The sequence below is a fragment of the Echinops telfairi genome, unplaced genomic scaffold (assembly GCF_000313985.2).
Source record: "Echinops telfairi isolate 266 unplaced genomic scaffold, ASM31398v2 ScPeMD7_29;HRSCAF=101, whole genome shotgun sequence".
NCBI lineage: Eukaryota > Metazoa > Chordata > Mammalia > Afrosoricida > Tenrecidae > Echinops > Echinops telfairi.
This window is the reverse complement of record NW_022103926.1, coordinates 9,651,183-9,675,754: the sequence shown is the minus strand read 5'-3', so window position 1 is coordinate 9,675,754 and position 24,572 is coordinate 9,651,183. Positions and strand designations below refer to the sequence as shown.

Genomic DNA, 24,572 nt, shown 5'->3' with positions numbered 1-24,572 from the left:
CCCCGTGGTATCCCCCTGATGGGCCTGTCTGCCATTTGGCCATGGATGGCACTGCGCAGGTGAGTTCAGCTGTAGGCCTGATGGGCCTCCTTCTCTCCTGGATGCCCCACAGCTCACCCGCCGCCTGCCACCCATCAAGGAGGCCAAACCAAGGCTGCAGAAGCTCTTCCGGGACTTCTGGCTCTATTCTGTGCTGATGGGCTTCGCCATGGAGGGCTCAGGTAGGTTCTGTGGTCTCCCCAAGGGCCAGCCACCCACAGAGGGTGAGCACAGCTCTACAGCTACATCAGCCACACCCTGCTGCTGCTTGCCATCATGGGTCTGTGTGACAGTGTGGGCTTGCCAGAAGACGCTCAAGGCTGGAAAAAAAACAAGCTTCTCAGTGGAGCCCAGATTATTGAACACTGTTCTTGGCTCCATGCAAGGGGTCATCATTCTTAGCTGCTGTCCCATCAGCTCCTGACTAATGGGGGCCCATGAACAACTCAACCCAGAGGGCTTCCCACTGGCTGTTTTCGCCAGCTGCTGCCAAGCCCTCTCCCAAAGCCATGTTAGAAGCTCTGCTGAAACTGCTCAGCATCTCAGCAATACACAACCTCCATTTACAGACCAGTGATGGCTTCACCTCGGGGGCCTTGGCCAGAATCACATGCTGGCCTCCTGCGTGACCATCAGGCTTCCACCATTGAACCACTACTGCTGCTGGTTTGAGACAGTGGCTTAGATAAGTGACTCACACCTGTGGAATTTGGTACACCGTCTCAAAACCCAAACTCACTGCCATCGAGTTAATTCGATTCATAGTGACTCTGTAAAACTGCGTAGAACTGCCCCTGTGGGTTTCTGAGATTCTGACTCGGAGAGTAGATAGCCTCAACTTTCTCCTATGGAGCACCTGGTGGTTTTGAACTGCTGACCTTGTGATTAGCAACCCAACACATAACCACCACAGCACCAGGGCTCCCGCTTCCCTACAATTCAAATCCATCTGGAGGCCTCTCTGAAGAAAGTCCTGGCAATCTATTGTTAGGTACCATCAGGTTAGTCCCAATTCAGTGACCCTCCGTACAACCAAAAGAAACATCACCCGGTCCTGCACCACCTCACCAGCATTGCAGTGTGAGGCCATTGTTGCAGCCACTGTGTCCGTCCCGTGTGTGGGGCCTTCCTCTTTTTCGCTGACCCTGACAGTCTACTTTGGAAGCCTCCGGAGAGCAGTTCTCCTGTGACTCAAGAGGGGTGGCCAGGCATCAAAGCCCACCAGGGGCAGCTGGGTTCGGTTGCTGTGGGACCTGCTTCTGCTCTGAGGCTGAAGCATCGGTTGTTTGCCTCCTCGCAGGGCTCTGGCCAGAGGAGTGGTATGAGGGCGTGTGTGAGATCGCCACCAAGTCGCCCCTGCTGACCTTCCCCAGCAAGGAGCCCCTGCGCTCTGTCCTGCAGTACAACTCGGCCATGAAGAACGACACGGTCACTCCTGTGAGCATGCTTGCCGGGGCGGGATGGCAGGGGTGGGGGCAGGTACGGCGCTGTTTGAGCCCTGCAGTGGATACGCACCCTGGGAGGACTCCAGTCCATCTTCTGTCCTGCTGGCTTAACCTTCGCTATGGATGGGACTATGAGGCAGGGCTGCTGGAGAAATCCATTCCTTCCAGGCTGAGTTGAACGAGCTTCGGAGCACCATCAGCAACCTGCTGGATCCGCCTCCTGAAGTGTCCGCCCTCATCAACAAGCTGGACTTCGCCATGTCCACCTACCTCCTTTCTGTCTACCGGCTGGAGTACATGAGGTACGCATGCCTACACTCATGCACACCACTCACGAGCTGCCTGTGGAGCACGCTGCCCTGCTGTGCTTGGCCTGGGATGCCTTTTTACTTCCTTCTGAGATTCGAAACCCCAGTGGCATAGTATTTATGCGTTGACCTGCTAACCACAAGGTCAGCAGTTCACAACTCCCAGAAGCTCTGTGGAACAAAGACGAGGCTTCTGCTCCCATAAAGTGTTACGATCTCAGAAACCCACAGGGGGCAGTTCTGCCCTGCCCAACAGGGCCAGTGGCGGCTTGATTTTGTTTTTACATGTGAATCTTACAAAGTAATTGGTGATTGTGGGTGAACAGCCCGCTGATCACCCCCACCTCTGGGAGCACATTAGCAAAGTGCCTTCTAGTTCTGGTATTTTCCCTTGAGTAACTTTTCAGAGGAAACTCAGCCCAGATTCAGTCAGCTACACCAAAGCAGTGCCAACGCATCCATCATTCCCTTGGTGACCCACCCTGCTGCAGAGGGGTCCCAGAGCCCTCAGCCTCATGTCACAAAGCCAGGCTAGCTGTCCCACAGGGCACCCAGGACAGGTTCCGAGTCCCCAACTGAAGGAGATGCTGAGAGCGTGGGCTGCTGTCATCTCACACAAGCCCAGTTCCCGCTCCGGGCTGTCTGCGAGGCCCCAGGGGCACCAGTGGAGGCCCAGCCACGTGCCTGTACTCCAGGACCTGCCATCACTAGAGAAGTGTTATTTTTTTATTGACGCCTGCTGAACTTTTTGTGGTGGTCTTAGTCAACATTTACAGCGTAAACCCATTTCCACTCACCTGTTCAGACAAGACTGGTGTGGGGACACGGACTGCATTCCTCAGAACATAGCTGCACCCCTCACCTTCTCCCTGTAGTACCCATCTCCCTCTGCCTCCTCCTCCCGGCCCCTTCCTGCCTTAGCCTCCCTCCAATGCCCAGTGGATCCCACACAATGGGCTATGGGGAGAACTTGTCCAAAGTGAAGTGGCAGGCAAATTCCTCAGAAGCCACATGCGTGTGAATAAAGTCACCAGCCTGGCCAACACACAGACGTAGCTCAGGCTGATGCAGTGCTGACCGTCCACCTGTGGAAGTGTGTGACCTGGTGGGCCTGTAACCTAAGCACAGCTCACACACCTGCCCCCTTTTCCCCTTGAGAAGAGAGATTTTTGCTGTTTTAACTATAAAAGTACCCCAAACGCTGGCCATCACGTCACAGCACAGACACCCACTGGTCGTGGCCCTCTTGCGACCCCTTCTGGAAGCCGCCTTGGCAGACAACCCAATGACAGAAAAACTCTGGGGGCCAGAAGGTGCCTCCGCACTTCTGCAGCACCCTGTTTCTTCACATGACTTGTCCCCGAATGTCCTCTGTCCCTGCCCAGATAGGGCCACCACTCATTTTGGTTTCTGGGTGACCTTTCACGCCACACCACTGGCTAGGTGATTCTTTGGCTTACCTGGCCAGACTCCTGCTGGTGGAGACTGGAGTGAGCTCTGTGTGAGGGAGGAAAGTCTGTATGGTTAGAAGCCTCGTACAAGGCCTGTTGGGTTGGTTCTTGATGTCTGCGTTTCTGGGCAGGAATGGGAACCCTACATGTGCATTGTTGCTCCTCCAAACACCGCCGTCAGTGTGTGGTTGCTGGTCAAACCTCCCTCACCGTGACCCAGCCTGCACTGTCCCATGGCCACATGTGGCTCCCTCCATTGCACTCCTCGGGGTTTGCACTGACTGCTTTTGGGTAGTCCATCACCAGGCCTTTCTTCCTAGTCCTTCTTAGTCTGGAAGCTCTGCTGAAACCTGGTCAGCATTCCAGCAACATTCAGGCCTCCACTGACAAATGGGTGCTGGCTGCACACGAGGTACACTTGCCGGCAACTGAAACCAGGTCGCTCCCCTGGAAAGTGAGCATTCTACCACTGGGCCAGTCCTGGCTCAGCTCTGCCTTCCCTGCTGGGTGTCTCGTTGCCAGGCCCAGCACTGCCCTCTGTGTTAGGGCGCTCTGTTCCTTCACTCAGCCTGTTCTCCTCCGCAGGGTCCTGCGCTCCACAGACCCAGACCGCTTCCAGGTGATGTTCTGCTACTTCGAGGATAAGGCGATTCAGAAAGACAAATCAGGTGAGTGTGTGATCATGGCGCCTCCTGGTAGATAGTGTTCAAAGAAGGCCACGTGGAGAAACCATTTTTGGAAACAACATACAGCATTGGGGGGCGGGGGGCAGTATAGGATATTGGAGGCTCTGTAAAGGGTTCCTAAAATGGAATTCAGAGATAATGGGATTTCCCCCAATTTTTTGAAGTCCCATGGCATGTCCTCAAATGAGAAATGTCCCTCTGGCTCTGCCAAGAGACCCAAGGCAGCACAGGTGTCACACACCTGTCAATTCTGTGCCCACCACATCTGGGCTCTGGTTCCTCCTTGAGAGAACTGGGCCTCTGGGTTGCCCCTTGGTGAACCTTGATGAACCTTTAGCTGTTGCATGGGAGAAAATTTCAGAATCAGAAAAGACCACAGGGCTTTTATCCCGCCTGCTCGGTGGCAGCAACAGCAGTGGTTCTTGCCTCTCAGCCACCTCCACCCTGGCCTCTCTCCTGGCTGGTGGCATTGGCGGGGAGTGGGGCAGTAGTTGTAGATGCCCACCTCTGCCTCAGAGAAGGAGAGTGAAAGTGGATTCTTGCACAAAAATCTGTTTTATAATTTCTGCGTCTTCATTTTTAATTCCCTGTTCCACAAACACTAACTGTTTGGGAGTTCATGCAGAAAAACTGGAGCCATTAAAGAGTAAATATGGGCACATCTCCACCGAGTGCTCAGCTTGATGGGAGAACCCCTGGTTGTCAACGAAGCATTCAGAGACGACATAGGACGCTGTTCAAGATGAACTTGAAGACCACACAAAAGTGCAAAAAGCCAGAGGCTTAGAGCCAAAGACTTGTTTCCAAAAAAGATGAGAGAGGAAACCTTTGGGTACAAAGAAGAGGTTGATTTCAGACCCAGGTAGAGAATGGAGACCCAGAAACACTCCCCTCTGAGGCTGTCCAGACTTATCCAAGGTCAGAATAGTCCACACGCACTGGGAAACCTCAAAGGCTACCAGCTCATGAGGGGAGACTGAGAGGAGACTCTCCCGGCTATTGTCAACTGACTGAGGACTATCCCTCAGAAAAACAGTACCCTGGGCCTCGGTCAACAAGAATATGAGGGTGGCTCATGTAGTGGAGAGTCCGGGGTATACAAGCACCTCTCCTCAGATACCAGTACCGGTGCCCATAAACAGATAGACCAGAAGAGAAAACCGCACTTTGAAGAAGCAAAGCCCGAGGAGGAGCGGCCCGAGCACAAGAAGGAAAAAACCTTGTGAGGAAGTGGATTTGGACAAGCATTCGAGCATCCCAAGAGGAAGGAAACAGAGGTGGAAATGGTGTCAGTACAGAAATGCTTAAGAGTCAAAAGGAGGGAAAACGCAGAGAAGTAGCTTCTAAGAAAGAACGTCAGCATAGAACAGAGGAACAGGATCAAGGCCAAGAAAGGACAGAGGAGGAAATGCATCCGTCCTTGAATTTCGAAATTACATAGTTGGTTCTCCTGAGATTGAATTGAGCAAAAAATAGTTAAGCAGTTTGGTTTTGTGGGTTTCATGTTCATATCACTTTTCTTCTTATATGAACAGGTATTGTAATCTCTACCAAAGACCAATTAAATGGAAAGAATTTAGTATGCTTACTCTCCAACACAGAAATTACTTTTCCTTACTCTCTGAAAGCATCATTACATTTTTTCTTATATATAATGTAATTTCCCTTCATGAAAAGGACTCTGCTTCTTACCCAACAAATTGCTATGATAGTAGTTATTTCTTTCCTTTGGGAGATTGTTTGAAATTGGAGGATTAATAGGCTTTGCAGAATCTATTTCTTGGTTAGAGTTGCTCTGGTTTTAGTGGGACACTTTTATGGGTGTTGGTTTTCTCTGTGAGCAATTTAGATTGACTCTGTTCTTTGTTAGCTCTAACATGCCCTGCATTTTCTAGGTTGGAAATTGGAAAATTAAACCTATTACAATAATAAGCTTGGATTAAATATGGTTTTAAAAGTTTCAGAGTTCTAATACAAAATCAGCTTATATCCTGTAATTATTTATAATAAAGTGTTCTAATTTAAAAAAAAGAAAAGAAAAGATCAAGGGGCCAATTTAAAGGAACCTCAGTGGAGTAGTGCTTAAGTGTTGGGCTGCTTACTGCAAGGTCAGCAGTTCAAAACCACCAGCTGCTCCTTGGGAGAAAGATGAGACTTTCTATATCCATAAAGCATCGACAGTCTCTGAAACCCACAGGGGCAGTTCTTCTCTGTCCTACAGTCACTGTGAGTCGACATCAACTCCACCACAGTGAGTTTGGTTCAGTTCATGGACAAATTGTCAACCGTTTAACCAGGAACAGCACTTGATCCCCTAATCTTGGCTAACTGAAACAAGTTTATTGGGTAAAAGATAAGCATTTCTAATTCTCAACACACACACGTATACAGTTTTACATGTACGGGAGCGTCACCCTTCCAGCCAGGAACTGGACTCACTCTCGTGGGTCAGTTTCTCAGCTCCACAATAGACAGGTCTGTCACTCATTCTCTCACAGCCAGCGAGAGGCTAGAACTAACTGCCCTGTAGAGAGCCTCATCTTTCTCCCGGGGAAAGGTCTGTGGTGGGAAAATAACACCAGAGGCAGCACCCTAAGAATCACCACCAACCAGTGAGACCCAGAAAGCGCTCAGAGGAGTGAGGGAAGGAGTAGAAAAAACTGGAAACACAGAGAGGAGGTGAGATAATGGAGGATACATTTGGCAACAGATGAGAAGAAACAGTGTGTCTGCATTGTTGAATGAAAACAGCTATCTACTCTGTAAACCTCAGAGTGGGGGGAAATGTTGGTGGGGAAATTCCATTATTTTCACATAATTCCTATTTCTCCCACTGTTAATGGGGTGTAGGCATGTAGCTGCAATGCTGCCTCGTCACAGTAGTAGAGAGGTCCAGGCAGAGAGGGTATCCCACGAATGGTGAAGAGATACACCCCTTCTCCACATTGCAGGCTGTGAAGGTGTACTCTTAGCCATGCCCCTAAGCAGCAAAGGGGCTTCTGGCCTCAGTAGCCACAACAGAGCAGTCATTGTCAGTGCCCGGGGGCCACGTCCAGTTCAAGGACCACCTGGGAAAGCTTCAGTGGGTGAGAACCTCGGTGAGGTGCAGACTTACAAGCTCCTCAAACCCTGAACACAGGGCAACCATGGGCCTGAGCACTGAGGAGGGGGAGTGGTTGTTAGTGTCATCCAGTCAGCTCCGACCCACAGTGACCTTACGCACGACAAAACCAAACCCTGCCCGGTCCTGCACCGTCCTCACAACGGTGCCTATGCTTGAGCCCATTATTGCAGCCACTTCCTCTCTTTCGCTGCCGCTCGACTTTACCAAGCATCCTGTCCCTCTCCAGGGACTGGCCTCTCCTGACGGCATGTCCAACAAGGCTCACCAGCCTTGCCTCTACGGAACATTCTGGCTGTACTTCTTCCAAGACACAATTATTTGTTCTTCTGGCAATCTTTTTCAATATTTTTTGTCAGCACCAGAATTCAAACACAGATTCTTCTCCAAGGGTCGTCCTTATTCAGTGTCCAGTTTTCACATGCGTATGTGGCCATGGAAAAGACTGTGCCTAGCAGTAAGCCACACTGCTACCGCATGCCCCTGACAGGAGGCCCAAGGAGGCACACTGCCTCTGTATAGTGTTTCCCTCAAACCCAAGGCCTTGGTCGAATCATGAGAAAGCACACACACCAAGACGGAGGGATACTCTTCAAAATAACTGTTCTTCTGAAGTATTGGTCACAGGAGACTAAGACCGGCACTGTCATTCGTCAAAGGAGGATTCTGGTAGCACATGAGTCACTGCAGACAGTCTTCAGTGTAGGGACGAGGTGGCCCGCAACGCCCCGTCTCTAGAACTTGAACGCCAGCCGAGCTGGGTGGAAGGTGGGTGGGAGCGCTCTGTTGTGTCTTGAGCACACTGCTCTGCAGCAGGGGCGGCAGAATAACAGCTCGCATGGTGCCGACCAGGGTCCTCTGTGCCAACCCTTTGAGCAGCAGGATGCCCTGTCTGGTTTTAGGGATGATGCAGTGTGTGGTTGCCGTCGCCGACAAAGTGTTCGACGCCTTCCTGAACATGATGGCAGATAAAGTGAGTATCTGTCCTAGCTCAGCCCCACGGGAGCCGCGTCAGCAGGGGGTGCGCAGGGTGTGCACTGGGCTGTCTCCTGATGTCTAGGCCAAGACCAAGGAGAACGAGGAGGAGCTGGAGCGGCATGCACAGTTCCTCCTGGTGAACTTCAACCATATCCACAAGCGTATCCGGAGGGTGGCGGACAAGTACCTGTCTGGCCTGGTGGACAAGTGAGTCCGTCCTACTCCTGGGCTGGGGAGGAAGGGGGGTGGTGTGCGTGCAGATAGTAAGTGTATGTGTGCTACTGTGGGTGTGTAAAGGTATATTTGAGTGGAGGCAAGTGTGCAATTATAAGTGGCTGTGAACATGAGTAGGTATGTGTGCCCACATGGGTATGTGCAGCTGTGTATACATGGGTGTGAATGGTTGTGTGTATGAGTATACAAATGGTTGAGCATTGTCGTTGTGGGGTTGGAAGGGGGTGTGTATGTGAATGAGTATTGTGTGTGTATAAATGAGTGTGCATGTGTGAGTGGCTGTGCGTGGGGGTGGGGTGTCCATATGAGTGGGCATCGTGTATATGATTGGGTGTGGATGTGAGTGTGCATGTGTGTGGCTGTGCAGATCCGAATGGTTATGCATGAATGGGGTGGGTATACTGTGAGTGGTAGTGGGCGTGAGCGTGGCTGTGCCTGTGAGTGTGTGCATCATAGTTGTGGGAGTGGGTGTGCATACATGAGTGGGTATCGTGTGAATGGCTGTGTGTATGAGTATGTGAATGGCATCCTGAGCTGTGAATGGACTGCAGCGAGAACTCTCAGCCCCGGGGGCCACCTTCAGGGACAGACTCCATGGATATGTTGCCATCTTTGGCTTACATCGTGGTGGTGGTGGTGTCGGGGGGTGAGGAGGGGTGCACAGCCTGGCCAGAGGCATGGACACTGGTCTGTAGAGGGAGGTGGCTTCTAGGGGCCTGTCCTCAGGTTTTGCAAGCTGTTTCTGGGTGCAGGTTCCCTCACCTGCTCTGGAGCGGGACTGTGCTGAGGACCATGCTGGACATCCTGCAGACCCTATCACTGTCACTGAGTGCGGTCAGTGTGGCCTCTCGTCAGGGGCTTGGGTGGGGGCAAGGTCACATCTCACCCTGGGGTCCCCAGGGCAGTCAGAACCAGGATGTCACCATGCTTGCAGGACATTCACAAGGACCAGCCATACTACAACATCCCTGACGTCCCCTACCGGATCACGGTGCCAGACACCTATGAGGCCCGAGAGGTAGGCCAGCGTTCACCTGCTCTGACCCTGTCTGAGGGGACAGTGGGAGGAGCCCACCATTTGTTCAGGGACTGTGCATGCATAAAGCATGCTGCTATGTGTCCCCTATTGTGTCTGACTGTCCTAAGAGCCTGCCCTCCTCTCTATGTGACCCCTAGCTGAGCTCCCAGAGAGCTTTTGTTGCTAGGCTGTGAGGGCCTACATGTTGTACAGACTCCTCCCTCCCCATCCCCCACCGCCACCAAACTCACTGTTGCCTAGCCCAATTCAACTCAAAGTAACCCTAGAGGACGGAGACCTACCCCGTAGGGTCACTGAGGCTCTCAGTCTTTATAGAAGCAAACGGTCTCATCTTTCTCCCTCAAAGCAACTGGTAGGGTTGAACCATCAACCTTGAAGTTAGAAGCACACTGCTGAGCCTGCTGTACCATCAGCGCTTGTTCCATAAAGATTAGAGCCCACTGCCACTGAGTCAATTTCAATGCAGAGCAGCCATCTAGGACAGAGCAGAGCTGCTCCACGGGGTGTCCAAGCCTACAGGTCTTTGTGGGCATGCACCGCCTCATCTTCTTCTCCCACAATAGCACATAACCCACTGTGCCACCAGGGCACATCTCTCCCTCCCAACTGGCTCAGGAAACCTCTCTGAGTAGGTTGAGACCTTTACTCAAGCCTTTCCTGCCACACTTCCATGCTGGGACGTGGCACTTATGATGACTTCTGGCCCCCAGAACCTGCCTTCCCTTCCCATTGCTGACTGGTAGTCGCTGCTTGCTGTCCCACCATAGGCCTCAGGCCATCGGGGTGGGGGGCGACATCCCCATAGACAGCAGGCTCTACCTCAGATGTAGTCATCACAGCTCATACCTGGCCACGACGCAGGAGGGCTTGCCCAGGATGCTGGGCCTTGGCCCTGTTCTCATGGGTGCCTGTGCCCCACAGAGCATCGTGAAGGACTTTGCAGCGCGCTGCGGGATGATTCTCCAAGAGGCAATGAAGTGGGCGCCCACAGTCACCAAGTCCCACCTGCAGGTATGCCCCTGAGATCTTTCCAGCGCAGCCCACTGCCCCTCAGTGCTGCCCAGCGAGCCTTCCCCAGATTCTGGGGTCGTGGTCATGGCCGGGAAAACCCATGTGCTACATGTAGAACTGTGCATGGTAGGTTTCCACGAGTTGGTTTCTGGGAAGGCCATCGCCAGCCCTTTGTCGCCAGGCTTTTCTGAGTGGACTTAAACTTCCAGTCATCAGCAGCCAAGCGTTTGTGGCAACCAGGAATTCTGTGCCTAAATGGAAACCAGACCTGCTGCTGGGGGTTGCAGACTCTCAGTGACCCCTGGGACCGAGTAGAACTGCCCTTGGGGCTACCCAGACTGCTAGTCTTTATTGAAGCAGAGAGCCTCATCTTTCTCCCTTGGGGAAGCTGGTGAGTTCAAACCACTGGCCTTGTGGTTAGCTGTCTAGTGCCCAACCAAAAACACTAGGCTGGTGCCTGAGGTGAGTGAACACTCCTGAGACGGTGTGGAGTTGGGCCCATGGAGGTGAGGCAGTGGAGAGGGCAGGTGTGTGAAACTGCACACCAGCCCCCAGAGACAGGTTAGCAGAACCAGACCAGCAGCAGCACCGTGTCTACAGGCAGGAGTCAACTAGAAGGGAGTCAGAGGTGAAGATAAGGCCCACAGAAGCAGCCTGGGCTGCAGGTGTTTGTAACAACCTGACGAGGGTGCCTGGGGGCACTGATCAGGTGCAGCTGGCCCAGCACAGCTTCCAGCCTGGGCTCCAGTAAGGACAGAGCCATGGTGGTTGGGAAGGGTCTGCCTTCCACAAAGATGCAGGCTCAAAACAAGCCTGAACCAAAAGGAAGCCTGGACAGAAAGGCTCCACACGGGCCCGGGCGCTTACCCTGATGACCTCGGCCTGTGCACAGACGGACGGCAGGCCGTTCTCACACTGCAACAACCCTGACTGATGCCTGGTTCGGGAAAAGGAGAAGGACCTCAGTCTGAGTGGGACCCCACCTGCCCGAAGGCTGCAGCGGGCGGAGAGTGGGTGGTCAGTTTTCCCAGCATCCTCTACGGGCAGCCTGAGGCCACAGAGAATGGAAAGCTCGAAAGCCCATGGTGCTGCTCACCAGGCTTCTTCCCCCTCATCTGCCACCCAGTCCATTTTGACCCACCACCGCCTCCCAGGGCTCCCTGGGTGGGTTTCTGGGGTGGCCCCATTGCGAATGTGTACTAGCAAGAGCTTGACTGTTTGGCTCTTAGGAGGGTGTGACTCACCCACCTGGACCCTTTAGTGCTGAAGCCTGTGGTCTCCCCCCATCCCCCGCACACCTCTGACAGGTGTTGCCCCAGATAGACTGGGACGTGTCTGCCATGAGGACAGACACACGTATGCATGCACCTTTGTGTACTGATGTCCGTCTCACACACACTCCGTCTACTTCTCTGTCCTTACAATCCCTCATTCCCCTCTCCTCTCAGGAATACCTGAACAAGCATCAGAACTGGGTGTCCGGATTGTCCCAGCACACAGGGCTGGCCATGGCCACCGAGAGCATCCTCCACTTCGCCGGCTACAACAAGCAGAACACGACCCTGGGGGTAGGTGCCAGCCTGCTGGAGAGCAGGTGGCCCCAGCTGGGGACAGGGTGGGGAGACATCCACTGCTGGTGAGGAAAAGCCCAAAGCTCATCACCTCAGAAGCCCCGGGAGCAGTTCTGCTCGGTCCCATGGGGTTCTTACAAGTTAGAGCCCACTCCGCAGCTGCGAGTTTGGGTTTTGGGGTTTGGGTTTTACATTGTAGGCTGTTCCCCCGGCTTCTGAGGTCCTCATCTGTATGGAACAAACAGCTTCATCTTTCTCCCTTGGAGCAGCCAGGGGTTTGCCCTGCCAATCTCTGGGTTTGCTGGCAAGCACATAACCACTTCGCCACTGGTCTCCACTATCAGACTAAAGGGTGTTCTACAGTACTTCCTCTTTTTTTCAGCTTTCATGTGGGCATGGAATTCGACTTCAGTGACCCCTTATCCTCTGCGTCCCCCCGTGGTAGACATGCGAAAACCCCTATCAATGCAATCGTCTGAGAAATGTATCCGTGTCCTCTCTAGGCAATGCAGCTGACTGAGCGCCCAGCTTGCGTGAAGAAGGACTACTCCAACTTCATGGCTTCCCTGAACCTGCGCAACCGCTATGCTGGAGAGGTACTTCCCACCCTTAGGTCAGCGGGCTCCTCGGGGTCCAGGCTGCTCCACCTGAAAGCTGAGTGAAGTGTCGGAGTAGATGTGGAGGGGCGGCCATGCTCACCCTAAGCTCTCAAGCCCATGCCCCTGGAACCTTGTGGAACATGTTCTCCCTAAATTCAACCCAAGCCTGATGAGTCTTCCCACTCTTGGCAGCCCTCCGGGGCACAGTAGAGAGGGTCTATTTTTGTAAGAGCAGACTGCCACTTTCCCCTCGGAGCGGCTCATAGGTTAGAATCCTTGACCTTGCAATTAGCAGCCACAGGCTTAACCCTCTGCTCCACCAGGGCTTCTTTGAAGTCCATCCATGACAGTTGTATGGCCTGGAGTGTCCATGACCCCTTTATTCCACTGGCTGGTCTTCCCTGTGAGCCTGGGCAGGTGGCACCTGGTGGGCTCGTCTGGCCCGTCTCTGGCCGAGCCTGCCTCACGCCGTTTTGAGCACCCCGGTGGTGGATTGTTTTTGTTTGTTTGTTTGTTTTAAGTCAAATCTCTTTTGCTGGCAGTCTAGTAAATGTGGAAGCCGTGCTTTTTCTTACAGTGGAGGCAACATGACTTGAAAGACAGTCACTCATTGGCCCTGAAAACACTGAATTTACTTAGCCCTTCTTCTTCTGGCTCTACTGTAATGCCAGGTGACAAGGCCAGGTCCCTGCACATGAGGGATGCCTGTGGTCGTGGCAAGGAGCCCCGCTGGCACAGAGAGCTCTTTGTTGGACTGCTAACTGAAAGAGCTGAGCATCTCAAATCTACCAGCCGCTCCTCACGAGAAAGACGAGACAGTCTGCCCCTATCGCGATTTACAGCCTCAGAAAGCCCAGGAAATAGTTCTCTGACCTATAGGCTTCCTAGGAGTTGGACCGGGCCTGACAGCAAGGGCTTTGAAGGTGGTGGGCAAGCCAGCCCACATACGTTGTAGAAGAACCATTTGGAAGAGCTGTGAGCAGCAGCCATGTGTCTGAAACGAGCTCCCTCTCTGCGTGCCTGAAGTAGTGACACCCTTGGGTCCCTCCAGGCGTGGTCCTGTGGCCACTCGGTGTCCTGGGCCACAAGACCAGCAAAGCGCCCCTTGCAGGTGTATGGGATGATCCGGTTCTCAGATGCCACCGGCCAGACGTCTGACCTGAATCGGATGATGGTCCAGGAGCTGAACAGAGCGCTGAGCCTCGGCAGCCCTCAGCATTACACACAGGCCATGTTCAAGCTGACCGCCATGCTCATCAGCAGCAGAGGTGAGGGCTGCGGGGGCATTCTGGAACCAGCAGCTTGGACCAGTCCTTGGCCCCAGGTGTTTTGGACTTGGTGGTTGAGCAGGGATGGGGTTGGGGGGTCCTGGTGCTCTAATTTGAAGACATCTAAGCACCTGTGGTGATTGCACATTGGGTTACTAACCCCAAAGTTGGCAGTTTGAAACCACCATCCACCCCGAGGGAGAAAGACAAGGCTTTCCGCTTCGGCAAAGACTTAGTCTTAGAGACGCACAGTGGGTCCTGTAGGGGCGCTGTGAGTGGGCATCTGCTCGATGGCGGTGCGTTGGTTTCTGCTGGTGTTTTAAGCCACCCAGGAGGGAGCCCTGCGGGCACAGTGGACTCAGCATTGGGCTGCCAACCGGCTACTCCAGTGGAGAGAGACGTGGCAGTCTGTTCCCCTAGAGATAGCCAGCCTCATGTGGAAGCCCTGTGAGGCAGGGTGCTCCTCTTTGGGTCCCCACAGAGTCAGACTCAGCTCATCCTCAGTGGGGTTTGTTTGCTCACAGACTGCGACCCCCAGCTCCTCCACCACCTGTGCTGGGGCCCCCTGCGGATGTTCAACGAGCACGGCATGGAGACCGCCCTGGCCTGCTGGGAGTGGCTGCTGGCTGGCAAGAACGGCGTGGAAGTGCCGGTAGGAGCGGGCTGATGCGGGGCAGCACTGCGGGTGAGGGTAGGCCCCTTGTGACTAACCCCAGGGCTGCTCCAAGGACACAGAGAAGAGATGGGACAGGGCCCTGCCCCTCACGCTGGGGCCACGGCAACTCCCAACTCAGGACGCCCCAGTGACTGTGTCTGACTACAGGGCCTGCTTTCCCTTCTTTAACTTTGAGCAAGGATTTGCTTGCAGCGTGTGGGGCTTGTTTCCACAGGAAGGACTCAGCAGCAGTGGACAGCCCCACCTGCCTGCCTGATGCCCACCTGCCGTGTGGGCTACGTTCCTCTAGGATTTTCAGTGGCTGCGTTTTTTCAAAAATGGATTTCCAGAGCATTCTCCAAGGTGCCTTTGGGTGGCCCTGGACGACCAACCTCTGAGGGAACAACCAAGCACGCTAACCTTTTGTGCCACACAAGAGGGGCTCCTAATGGAGCTGCACATGCAAACCAAACCCACTGCCAGCAAGTCACTTTGACTCCTGGCAGCACTCCACAGGGTGTCCAGGCTGTCCATCTGTATGGAAGCAGATGGGCTAAGCTTTCGCCCTCAGAGCAGCTGTGGGATTTGAACCGCCAACTTTTTGTTCAGCAGCCCAACTCCCCCCCACTGCACCCCCAGGGCTCCTTGCCAGCCATCAAGGTCATGCTGAGCTCCCCTCAGGTGTTACCAGGTGTCATTTTTCAAAGGCTCGGTTGGGGGAAACCCCACCCCCCCACCCCCGCTCTCTACTGAGAAGGGGTGACCTGTTTGAATGCTGGTTAATCTGACCAGAGCAGTTGAGTTTGTCACTAGGACATCTTCCCCGGGCAGCAGTCTCTCCTGTCAGCCATGTTTCTGCCTTTGCTGCTGGGTGAGGCCCACAGGGAAGGAAGGCAGTCCTCTCCTCTCAGCTGATCAGATAAACATCTAGGAGCATTCTGTTTCCTCAAAGATCTCAAATGTTCCTAATGGCAGGGAAGTTGACATGTGTTTTCTGTGTTGCTTAAGATCAGTTAAAAAAAAAAAAAAATCCTCACTGCCATCCAGTGAATGCTGGGTTTCTGAGAGTGACACTCTTTACAGGAGTAGAAAGCCTGACTTTCTCTCTAAGCGGCTGGTAGTTTCCAACTGCTGACTTGTGGATAGCAACCCAACTAGTAACCACTGGGTTCCTTAATTATAAGTATGGACAAAATGCACGCAGAGAGGGAGCTCGTTTCAGTGGACAAAAAAAGTTTTGTTTTTTCTTTAAGGGACCTTTGGAACATTTCCCTCCGTGAAGCTGAAATGTTCCAGAAAGATGGTGATGGCGGTGGTGGTTCTAGTACTTCTAGAGCAGTGCTTCTCGACCTTCCTAATACCGCGACCCTTTCATACAGTTCCTCATGTGGTGGTGACCCCCCAACCAGAAAGTTATTTTTGTCACTACTTCATAACTAATTTTGCTACTGTTGTGATTCGGGTGACCCCTGTGAAAGGGTTATTCGACCCCCAAAGGGGTTGCAACCCACAGGTTGAGAACTGCTGTTCTAGAATGTAAAATTCCCTGGGGTTTGTGTCTGTCACCCCATGCCAAGTTCTGAAGGCACACCCAGGTCCCCTGCACCCTGCAGCTGGCGGTTTAGAACTTTCACACCACCACTCAGAATGTATGGACCATACTTACAATTAAGTGGCTTAATAAGGAAGTAACACGTGCAACTCAGGATCAAGAAACCCACAGGCTGCGTCTAAATGGTTCCCCCAAAGAAGTAGGACCTCTCTCTCTCCACTCCTCTCAGCCATGCAAGCAAGCAGACCCTTCTCTCACGCATGCACGCTCTTGGCCATGCAGACCGCCCATCAGCCCCTCTGGGACAGGCCTCTGACTTTGGCACCCCTACTACTGACTGGGGAGAAAAAGGGGCTTCCTACTCCCTAAAAGAGTGAAAGTCAGTCTCGGAAACCCCCAGTGGCAGTTCTGCCCTGGCCTAGAGAGTCAATATGAGTTGGCATCGACTCAGTGGTGGTGAGTTTGAGTTTGGGAGGGTTTGTTTTTTCCAGTTTTTCTGCTGACTGACCCTGCTGGTCACCCGTGTGGTAGCTTTACTTAGCATTCCAAGCAGCAGGCATCTGCCGTGGCCACCCGTCCTGGGCAGGGCCCCGCCCAGGCCTATCCCTTTCTGGACCCGAGTTACAGCTCTTCTGAGATTCCTCACCTTCTTGCTTCTCATCTCGTCTTTCATCCTGCTTCTGACAACCAACCTCGCTTCTCTGTCTGTGGGGTCAACTGTATATGTGAGCAAACTCCTGGTCAGTTTCAAGACTGGCCCTCCCATCAGGGCCATGGAATGACCAGATCTCTCTCCTCTTGGTAGACCCCACATTCACCTCATTTACATAGTAGGCCACAGCCATTTCATTTGTATAAATATCTTGACTCGGCCCTTCAAGGTGTGTAAAACAGACCAATCACAAGGGCAGCCTGCAGCCCAGGCCAGACAGGTAGGTAGCATGGATCCATCAGGCGGTTGGTTTACAGCTTACCTAGGAGGTGTTAAAGCAACCTAGACAAAAATAGCGCGGCCTCTGGGGTGGACACTGAGGGCAGGGAGCTAACTCAAGCTGTTTTCCCAAAGGGCCCCATGGACGACCTCATTTCAATCTTTTTCATGTGGAGACACCCTGGCTTCACCGAGCACCAATTATTAAGCATACTGTCCCCTCCCCATTAGACCATCATCATGCTGGACTGCTTACTGGCTGTTTGGCACTCCTTGCTGCTCCATATAAATTTGAGGATTGGTTTTACCACTTCAACAAAAGCTGGATTGGAATTTTGAGGGGGTTGTGTGCAACATTGAGGTCACTTTGGGACATACTGACATGTAAATGATACAGAATGTCGAATGTCTCTCCATTTACGTAGGTTTTGTTCATGTTCTGTCGTTGTCCTGGCTCAGGCATAGGGACATCTGAGGGCCGCAGCACTACCAATGTTTTGTTGTGTGTGCATGGGGCTGCTAGGGGTCGGAACCAACTCGATGGCACCTCACAGCAACGTAGTCTTCCATGTACAAGTCTATCTCCTGGCTGGGGCACTGCATCCTGTGGATTTTATTCTTCTAGACACCGTCATGCTCAGACACATGCCTTTTATAACTTGATAAGGAAAACATGACTCGCGTCTGCTCCCCAGTGTTGCTCACAGCCTCTTGTTGCTCCCAGTTCATGCGGGAGATGGCAGGGGCCTGGCAGATGACGGTGGAGCAGAAGTTTGGCCTTTTTTCCGCCGAGATCCATGAAGCCGACCCTCTGGCAGCCTCAGAAGCCAGTCAGCCAAAGCCCTGCCCGCCTGAAGTGACACCCCACTACATCTGGATTGATGTAGGTGCCTGGGGGCCCCTCTCCACAATGCTGTGCTGGGCTTGGCCCTTTCCTCTGCAGGCAGGGTGTCTCTAGGCCCCCAGGGAGAGGGGGCTGCAGGTACAGCGCGGGCCCTTCACATGGTTCCTCTCCCTCCTGTACAGTTCCTGGTGCAGCGCTTTGAGATCGCCAAGTATTGCAGCTCCGACCAGGTGGAGATCTTCTCCAGCCTCCTGCAGCGCTCCATGGCCCTGCACATCGGCGGCGCCAGGGGCAGCATGAACCGCCACGTGGCCGCCATTGGGCCACGCTTCAAGTGAGAGCTCCCCAAACACAGGCTCATGCAAGCAGACTAAAAAAGTGGTGGGAGCATGGGCCTGAGAGAGAAGGAATTTCTCTGCCAGTCTTAGCAGCCCCCTCGTTTTAAAGATTGTCCTCCGAGCACCTCTGGCAGTGGTCTCCTCTGGCAGTGGTCTCCGATAGCCAAGGCAGGGTGTCCATCCACTGGGTTTTTACCTCCAGACAAATGCTTAGGTCTTCAAGGAGCTCTGCCATGACTTTGGGGTAAAAATAAAAGGGTCGGTGAAAAGAGGACTGGCTACCACCCAGTCCTGACTCCCGGGAGCCCTGGCCACCTGAACTGACCTGCACGTAAGGTGAAGGTGGAAGGCCCCAGGCCCACCTGACAGCCCGTGCCTTGTGCAGGCTTCTAACCCTGGGGCTGACTCTGCTGCACGCTGATGTGGTCCCGAATGCAACCATTCGCAACGTGCTCCGGGAAAAGGTCTACTCGACCGCCTTCGACTACTTCAGGTACTGCCGCAGCAGCCTGCCCACCCCACCTCTGCGCCCGAAGTGCTCCTGGCCGCTGGGAGGCTCGTCCTGAGCCACACACCTGGCATGCGCCTCAGACTCCCTTAGCCAGCCCCAGGGCTTTCGTCTCCTCAGCCCCATGCTGTACCGAGAGCTCAGTACCCCTCCCCAGGCAGTTGCTGGCGACCAGCTCAAGCTCTTCCCTGTCACCTAGAGAGCCAGGACGGGCTCTTGTCCCTCTGTAACGTGGATGCTCTGACGTTGCCCCCTTGATGGTTTTCAGTTGTCCCCCCAAGTTCCCGACGCAAGCGGAGAAGAGGCTGCGTGAGGACATCAGCATCATGATCAAGTTTTGGATGGCCATGTTCTCAGACAAGAAGTACCTCACTGCCAGCCAGCTTGCACCCCCAGGTGAGCAGTGTTCTCGATGACCGCCCCTGGAAAGGGGACGGGGTGGAGGGAGCATGCAGAGTAAAAAAGCGAGGCAGGGGTCAGGGGTGTCAAGGATTAGACAAAAGAGCAGTCAGGAGGCAGCTAACCTCTCACGCAGACCATGCTTGGGTGCCGCTGCTCACCTGGGGTCTGGGACAGGTTCCCGTTGGCGGAGCCCAAGAGGCCACCAAGTGAATTCTGGCTTCTGTGAGGGGCAGCCATGGGACTGCCTACACACTGAGGAAGAAGGTGCGCTTGCTGGTAACAACTGAATCACCAGGTTACTTTAGGGTTTAAGCACACACACCAGGTAGCCTGTGTCCAGTGGCCCATCCAGAGCACCACTCAAGGAGAGACCCAGCCAGGTTCACAAATCTCTGGAGGAGGCAACACTGGCACCAACCAGACATCAGAAGGTGGACAGAGAGCCTTCCAGGCCCAGGGCACTACAAGACGCTGCAGTGGAAGCAGTTTGTGCATGTGTGCCTCTCAATCATTCTGAATCAGATCGTGTGACTTCAGGAGCTAACAACCAGCCTGCTTCCTAATCTGTCCTAGTCTAAAAGTTCCTCCCAAGCAGCTTCAACATCTCAGCAACACACAACCCCGCCCCCCCCACCACCACCAGGGGCTCCCCCAGGGAGACATAGCACATGTCCCATATGCCCCCTGACATAGCAAACCACCCACCACAGACAAGACGTGAGTTTCTACAGGCCAGCCCCCAGCCGACAACCTGATGCCAAACAGGAAAGAGCTTTCAAAGCCGTTCCATAAGCCAGCTTTCTGAATGAGTCAACCACCTGAGCATGGCCCGTGTAAACCCACCCCAAACCCACTGCCCCCGAGCCAGCTGCAACTGCTGGCAACCCTGTCGGTTATTGTCAGAAGACCGCAGTCCCTGGAGAGAGGCATCATGCTAGATAAAGTAGAGGGGCAGCTAAAAGGAGGAAGATCCTCAAGGAGATTAACGGACACAGTGGCTGCAGCAGTGGGCTCAGCATAGGGATAGTGGGAGGATGGCGCGGGACCAATGAGGCCCTGTTGCATTGTGTTGTGTGCAGGGTTGCTATCGGTCAGAGCCTACTCAGTGGCGGCACCTAACAAAAAAGGACAAAGTAGAACCACCCTGGCACCTTGCCAAGACCAAGTCTTTGTCGAGGCAGAGCAGCTGGTGATGGGTTCCAACCACGGACCTTGGCAATTGGCAGCCCAATGCCCAGCCCCCAGGTCCCATGTTAGCACTATGTAAAAGGGCAGTGGAGTGCTGACCAAGGACTGTCATTTGTAATTTCAGAGATTTTTGTTGTTGTCCCATCTTAAAGGCAAAGCGGAGTGCATTACAAGTAGAAAGCTATTCATTGAAGCGGCCGGGATAACCTCTGGGAAACACACGGTCCCAAAGGGTTTGTCCCGCAGACTTGGAAGCAGCTCCCACTTGTACTCTCCGGGACAGCACCCAGGCTCCCATGGACTACCTGGGCTCCAGTGACCATGGTCTCTCTCAAGGTGCTCATGCCAGATCAATGTCTCTTGTCACAGAAAACCAGGACACGCGGAGCAACCTGGACATAACGGTGGGCTCTCGGCAACAGGCTGCACAAGGCTGGATCAACACATACCCGCTGTCCAGCGGCACGTCCACCATCTCCAAGAAGTCAGGTCGGTGGGTGCTTATGGGACACCTTGTGTCTGCCCCACCTGCCGGGCACTTGTTTAGATGGGGACCCACAGAGCATTGTGCCAGCTGCACCAGGGCAGGGAGGGAGCTCTGAGGAACCTCCCATGTGCTCTCTTCCCCCTCAGGGCTGTCAAAGAAGACCAACCGGGGCACCCAGCTGCACAAGTACTACATGAAGCGCCGCACGCTGCTGCTGTCCTTGCTGGTGAGTCCAGCACCTCACTGCAGGGAGCGGGCTAGGCAGGCAGGGCCTGGCCACAAGGTGGGAGCCTCAGTGTGTTGTCACCTCCCCAGGCCACTGAGATTGAGCGGCTCCTCACATGGTACAACCCACTGTCGGCCCCAGAGCTGGAGTTGGACCAGGCAGGGGAGAGCAGCGTGGCCAACTGGAGGTCCAAGTATAGCAGTCTGAGCGAGAAGCAGTGGAAAGACAACGTCAACCTGGCCTGGAGCATCTCTCCTTACCTGGCCGTGCAGCTGCCCGCCAGGTGCGCCACAGCCCAGCTGGCTTTGTCCCCTGTGCCGCCCGCAGTCACATGCTTCTTCACAGCGCCAACTAGGAGCCCCAGCCTTCAGAGGCCATGTCGCATTGGCAGGCCAGTGGCATGTGGGAGTCTCAGCTTGTCCCAGGTGCCCACTGTCGACAGCCGCTGAGCCCTCATGGGGCCAGAGGTGTCTCAGACTGATGGGAGCTGAAAGAGACTCCTGACATGCACACGGTGCCCAGACAGTGCCAGCCAACTGCCCTTGGGCCTGCTTCTAGGGGGACACGCCTACACCCAGCTCCCATTTCTGGTCTGCGGCCATCTGCTGGAGTAGAACCATAGCTGGGTTCTCCAGCCTCCTTAGCCTGGGTGGTGGCCTGGAGCTAGAAGCAGGTGCCCCCTCCCCCCAGGGAAAGCCTAACAGGGAGGGGCCAATTGGAGGGCAAGACTAAGAGCAAGAGTGTGGGTCAGCCCTGCCCATGTTTGCTGGCATTTCCTCAGCTGATCCCGAAATTCCATCTCAAGGATGCTGGCCACTGCCCTGTCCCTTCAGCTTGGCACAGTCCATGGCCCCTCCTCTAGGGAGGTGGCAAACCTGAGTCTTGGGACAAGGTCCCTTATACATAAACCCATGTGCTGCAGGTTTAAGAACACGGAAGCCATTGGAAATGAGGTGACCCGCCTGGTCCGGTTGGACCCAGGAGCTGTCAGCGATGTCCCTGAAGCCATCAAGGTACCATGCCAGCACAGTGGGGCCTTGGTGACCCTGACCTGATTCCCCACAGGCGCTGGCAGGCCTGGGACTGGGAGCACCTCGCTGGGAGGCAGAGATTGGTTTGGTTTCCGGTGTTTGCTTTCCGCTTCTGGCACCAAACATATGTTTACATCTACAGTCCACAGGTTTTGAAGCACTGCTTTTTAGAAATAGATCACAAGGCCTTTCTTCCTACTCTGTCTTAAGTGGATGCTCCACGGTGATCCTGCTGGTATTTGAAATGCCGGTAACAGTGTCCACCACCACCAAGCCGCTACAGCTGGAGGGTCATAAGGAGGTCCAGGTCCAGGCCCAGGCTGCGTTTTGTTTTACGTAAAGTTACCAGGAGTGGTGTCAACCCAACAGCAGCGTGTATGACAGAGAAAAACTCAACAAATTAACGAGTTTTCACCTAGTAGCAGCTCTGTTGTTGTGGATAGGCGCTGGTGGCACTGGGAGCCTGGTAGTAAGTGGCCTCCCGTTGGGCTGCTGACCACGGCTAGCAGTGTGAACTCTCCAACTGCTCCCCGGGCACGTGAGACACAAGGCTTTCCACTCCAGTAAAGCGACAGTCTCCGAAACCCCCAGGGACAGCTCTGCCCTGCACTAGAGGCTCACGCACTAGGAGTCGGCATCCACCCCATGGCAGTGAGTTTGGATTTCTGGTATAGTGGCGCCATGGTTAAGCATTGGGCTGCTAACTGAAAGGTTGGTAGTTCAAACCCACCAGCCGCTACATGGGAGAAAGAGGAGGCGGTCTCTTTCTGTGAAGATTGACAGCCTTGGGAACCCTGTGGACACAGCTCTCAGTCCTGTATGGTTGCTGTGAATCGGAATCAACTCACTGGCCCTGGGGTGGCTGGTTTGTACCAAAGCATGTCCCCCAGTTGTTAAATCCTTCCTAAACACAACTGACTTTGTGGCTGTATAAGTCCACAGTCCAGGGTTTGATTTTGTGACTTTGTGGCTGTGTAAGTCCACAGTCCGGAGTTCAGCCATGTCCCTGCTCTACTCGCAGTTCCTGGTCACCTGGCACACCATCGACGCCGACGCGCCCGAGCTCAGCCATGTGCTTTGCTGGGCGCCCACCGACCCCCCCACCGGTCTGTCCTACTTCTCCAGCATGTACCCACCACACCCGCTCACTGCGCAGTACGGGGTCAAGGTGCTGCGCTCCTTCCCTCCGGTGAGTGCCTTCCCACACAGGAGAGAGCAGGGCCCACCTAGCTTGGTCCTCCTCCCATAATCATTCAACTTGTTACAGACCAGACACTTGGTTCTAACTCAGAGCTGTCATTCCAGAGAGTACGAGGGTGCTTCACAGAGCCGGGGAAACCTTTTCCCTCTTATCGTGGATTCCATTCCCCACCTCCACCCCACTCTTTGGGAAGCCCTCGTATTTGTGTTTTACCCTTTATTGGGTGGTAAGAGTTCAGGAGTAAAATTGGCTGGAGTGTGAGCCTTTGACGAACCCAACAACTCACTCTCAGAGTCTCTTGTCAGCTGTGCACTGAGCCCGTCTTCCCAAAAACCAACCCGAGAGGCCCTTCGCTCTCTGCCCTCAGGCACAGCACCTGGCTCTTCAGGTGGTGCCTGTCACCCCTGGGCTGTCTGCAGAGCTCATCTGGCCCTGGTGCTCCAACAGGCAGGGCGCGCATGGGGCTGGGCGAAGCAGGGACGGGCCTGCTTGGGCCTGGACATGGTGGCTCCCTCTCTGTTGGGGGGTTCTGCAGGCTGCAGAGCTCATAGCTCCCCTCCCTCCCTGCAGGACGCCATCCTGTTCTACATTCCGCAGATTGTGCAGGCCCTCAGGTACGACAAGGTAAGGCTGCTGCTGCCCCTCCCAGCAGGCCGCTTGCCATGGGGCCAGTCAGGTACCCAGCACCCACAAGCTTCACAGCACGCTGAGAGCTGTGCTAGGTCAGAATGCAGAGGCTCATGGTCTTGCCCCTCCCACCCCATAGATGGGCTACGTGCGGGAGTACATTCTGTGGGCGGCATCCAAATCCCAGCTGCTGGCCCACCAGTTCATCTGGAACATGAAGACAAACATCTATCTGGATGAGGAGGGCCACCAGAAGGACCGTGAGTACCCGCCTCCTGCCCATGGCCCCGCCCTAGCCCTGGAGCCCTGGGGCTACCAGCCCTCACCTTGCTAAGCCCACCGAAGCCAGGAGCTTCTCCCGTCAACATGAAGAGGGGCTACCTGGCCTGCTGCTCCCAGGCCAAGCCCCAGCCTGCAGCTTCCTCAGGGCCCCCCTGCTGGGAGAGAGACCCCCATCTCCCCTCAGAGAGCACACCAGTTACGTGGTCAGTCAGCCCTGCCTTAACTGCACCCCAGGACACAGGGTTGCCCACTAGAGTTTCCAAGGCTGCCTCAGCTTTCTTTCAAGCAGCAGATGGTGGGTTCAAACTGCTGGACTTGCTGGCAGTAACCACCAGAACACATGGGCCACACTTTGATACCAGCTGACCTCAGCAGTTGGCAAGACCACAGCCCGGTATCTGAAAGAAAGACTGGCTGGGCTTCCCAGGGAACCCTGGCGGCGTAGGGGTCACACACTGGGCGGTTCACCACACGGCCAGCAGGTGGAGTCAAGACTAGTTGCTCTGCAGGCAGACAGCCTCAGACTGGATGGCAGTGAGTGAAGGGAGGT

The 24,572-nt window shown here is 54.4% G+C and overlaps 1 protein-coding gene and 1 pseudogene across 1 annotated transcript in view; both read left to right on the top strand.

Moving 5' to 3' along the window:
* The window catches only part of PI4KA (phosphatidylinositol 4-kinase alpha), a 119,041-nt gene that overhangs the window by 88,481 nt on the left and 5,988 nt on the right, over positions 1-24,572 (top strand). The window contains exons 20-43 of the mRNA XM_045289575.1: positions 113-221; positions 1,340-1,476; positions 1,653-1,786; positions 3,829-3,911; positions 7,953-8,023; positions 8,111-8,235; positions 9,015-9,096; positions 9,197-9,280; positions 10,223-10,312; positions 11,761-11,880; positions 12,387-12,479; positions 13,594-13,750; positions 14,275-14,402; positions 17,613-17,771; positions 17,915-18,066; positions 18,456-18,563; positions 18,847-18,974; positions 20,538-20,657; positions 20,802-20,881; positions 20,971-21,164; positions 21,804-21,894; positions 22,934-23,101; positions 23,684-23,737; positions 23,880-24,004. Coding sequence (XP_045145510.1) covers positions 113-221; positions 1,340-1,476; positions 1,653-1,786; positions 3,829-3,911; positions 7,953-8,023; positions 8,111-8,235; positions 9,015-9,096; positions 9,197-9,280; positions 10,223-10,312; positions 11,761-11,880; positions 12,387-12,479; positions 13,594-13,750; positions 14,275-14,402; positions 17,613-17,771; positions 17,915-18,066; positions 18,456-18,563; positions 18,847-18,974; positions 20,538-20,657; positions 20,802-20,881; positions 20,971-21,164; positions 21,804-21,894; positions 22,934-23,101; positions 23,684-23,737; positions 23,880-24,004 — 2,792 coding nt within the window. The remainder of the gene's footprint in view (positions 1-112; positions 222-1,339; positions 1,477-1,652; positions 1,787-3,828; positions 3,912-7,952; positions 8,024-8,110; positions 8,236-9,014; positions 9,097-9,196; positions 9,281-10,222; positions 10,313-11,760; positions 11,881-12,386; positions 12,480-13,593; positions 13,751-14,274; positions 14,403-17,612; positions 17,772-17,914; positions 18,067-18,455; positions 18,564-18,846; positions 18,975-20,537; positions 20,658-20,801; positions 20,882-20,970; positions 21,165-21,803; positions 21,895-22,933; positions 23,102-23,683; positions 23,738-23,879; positions 24,005-24,572) is intronic.
* On the top strand, positions 4,103-5,370 carry LOC115869491 (annotated as a pseudogene).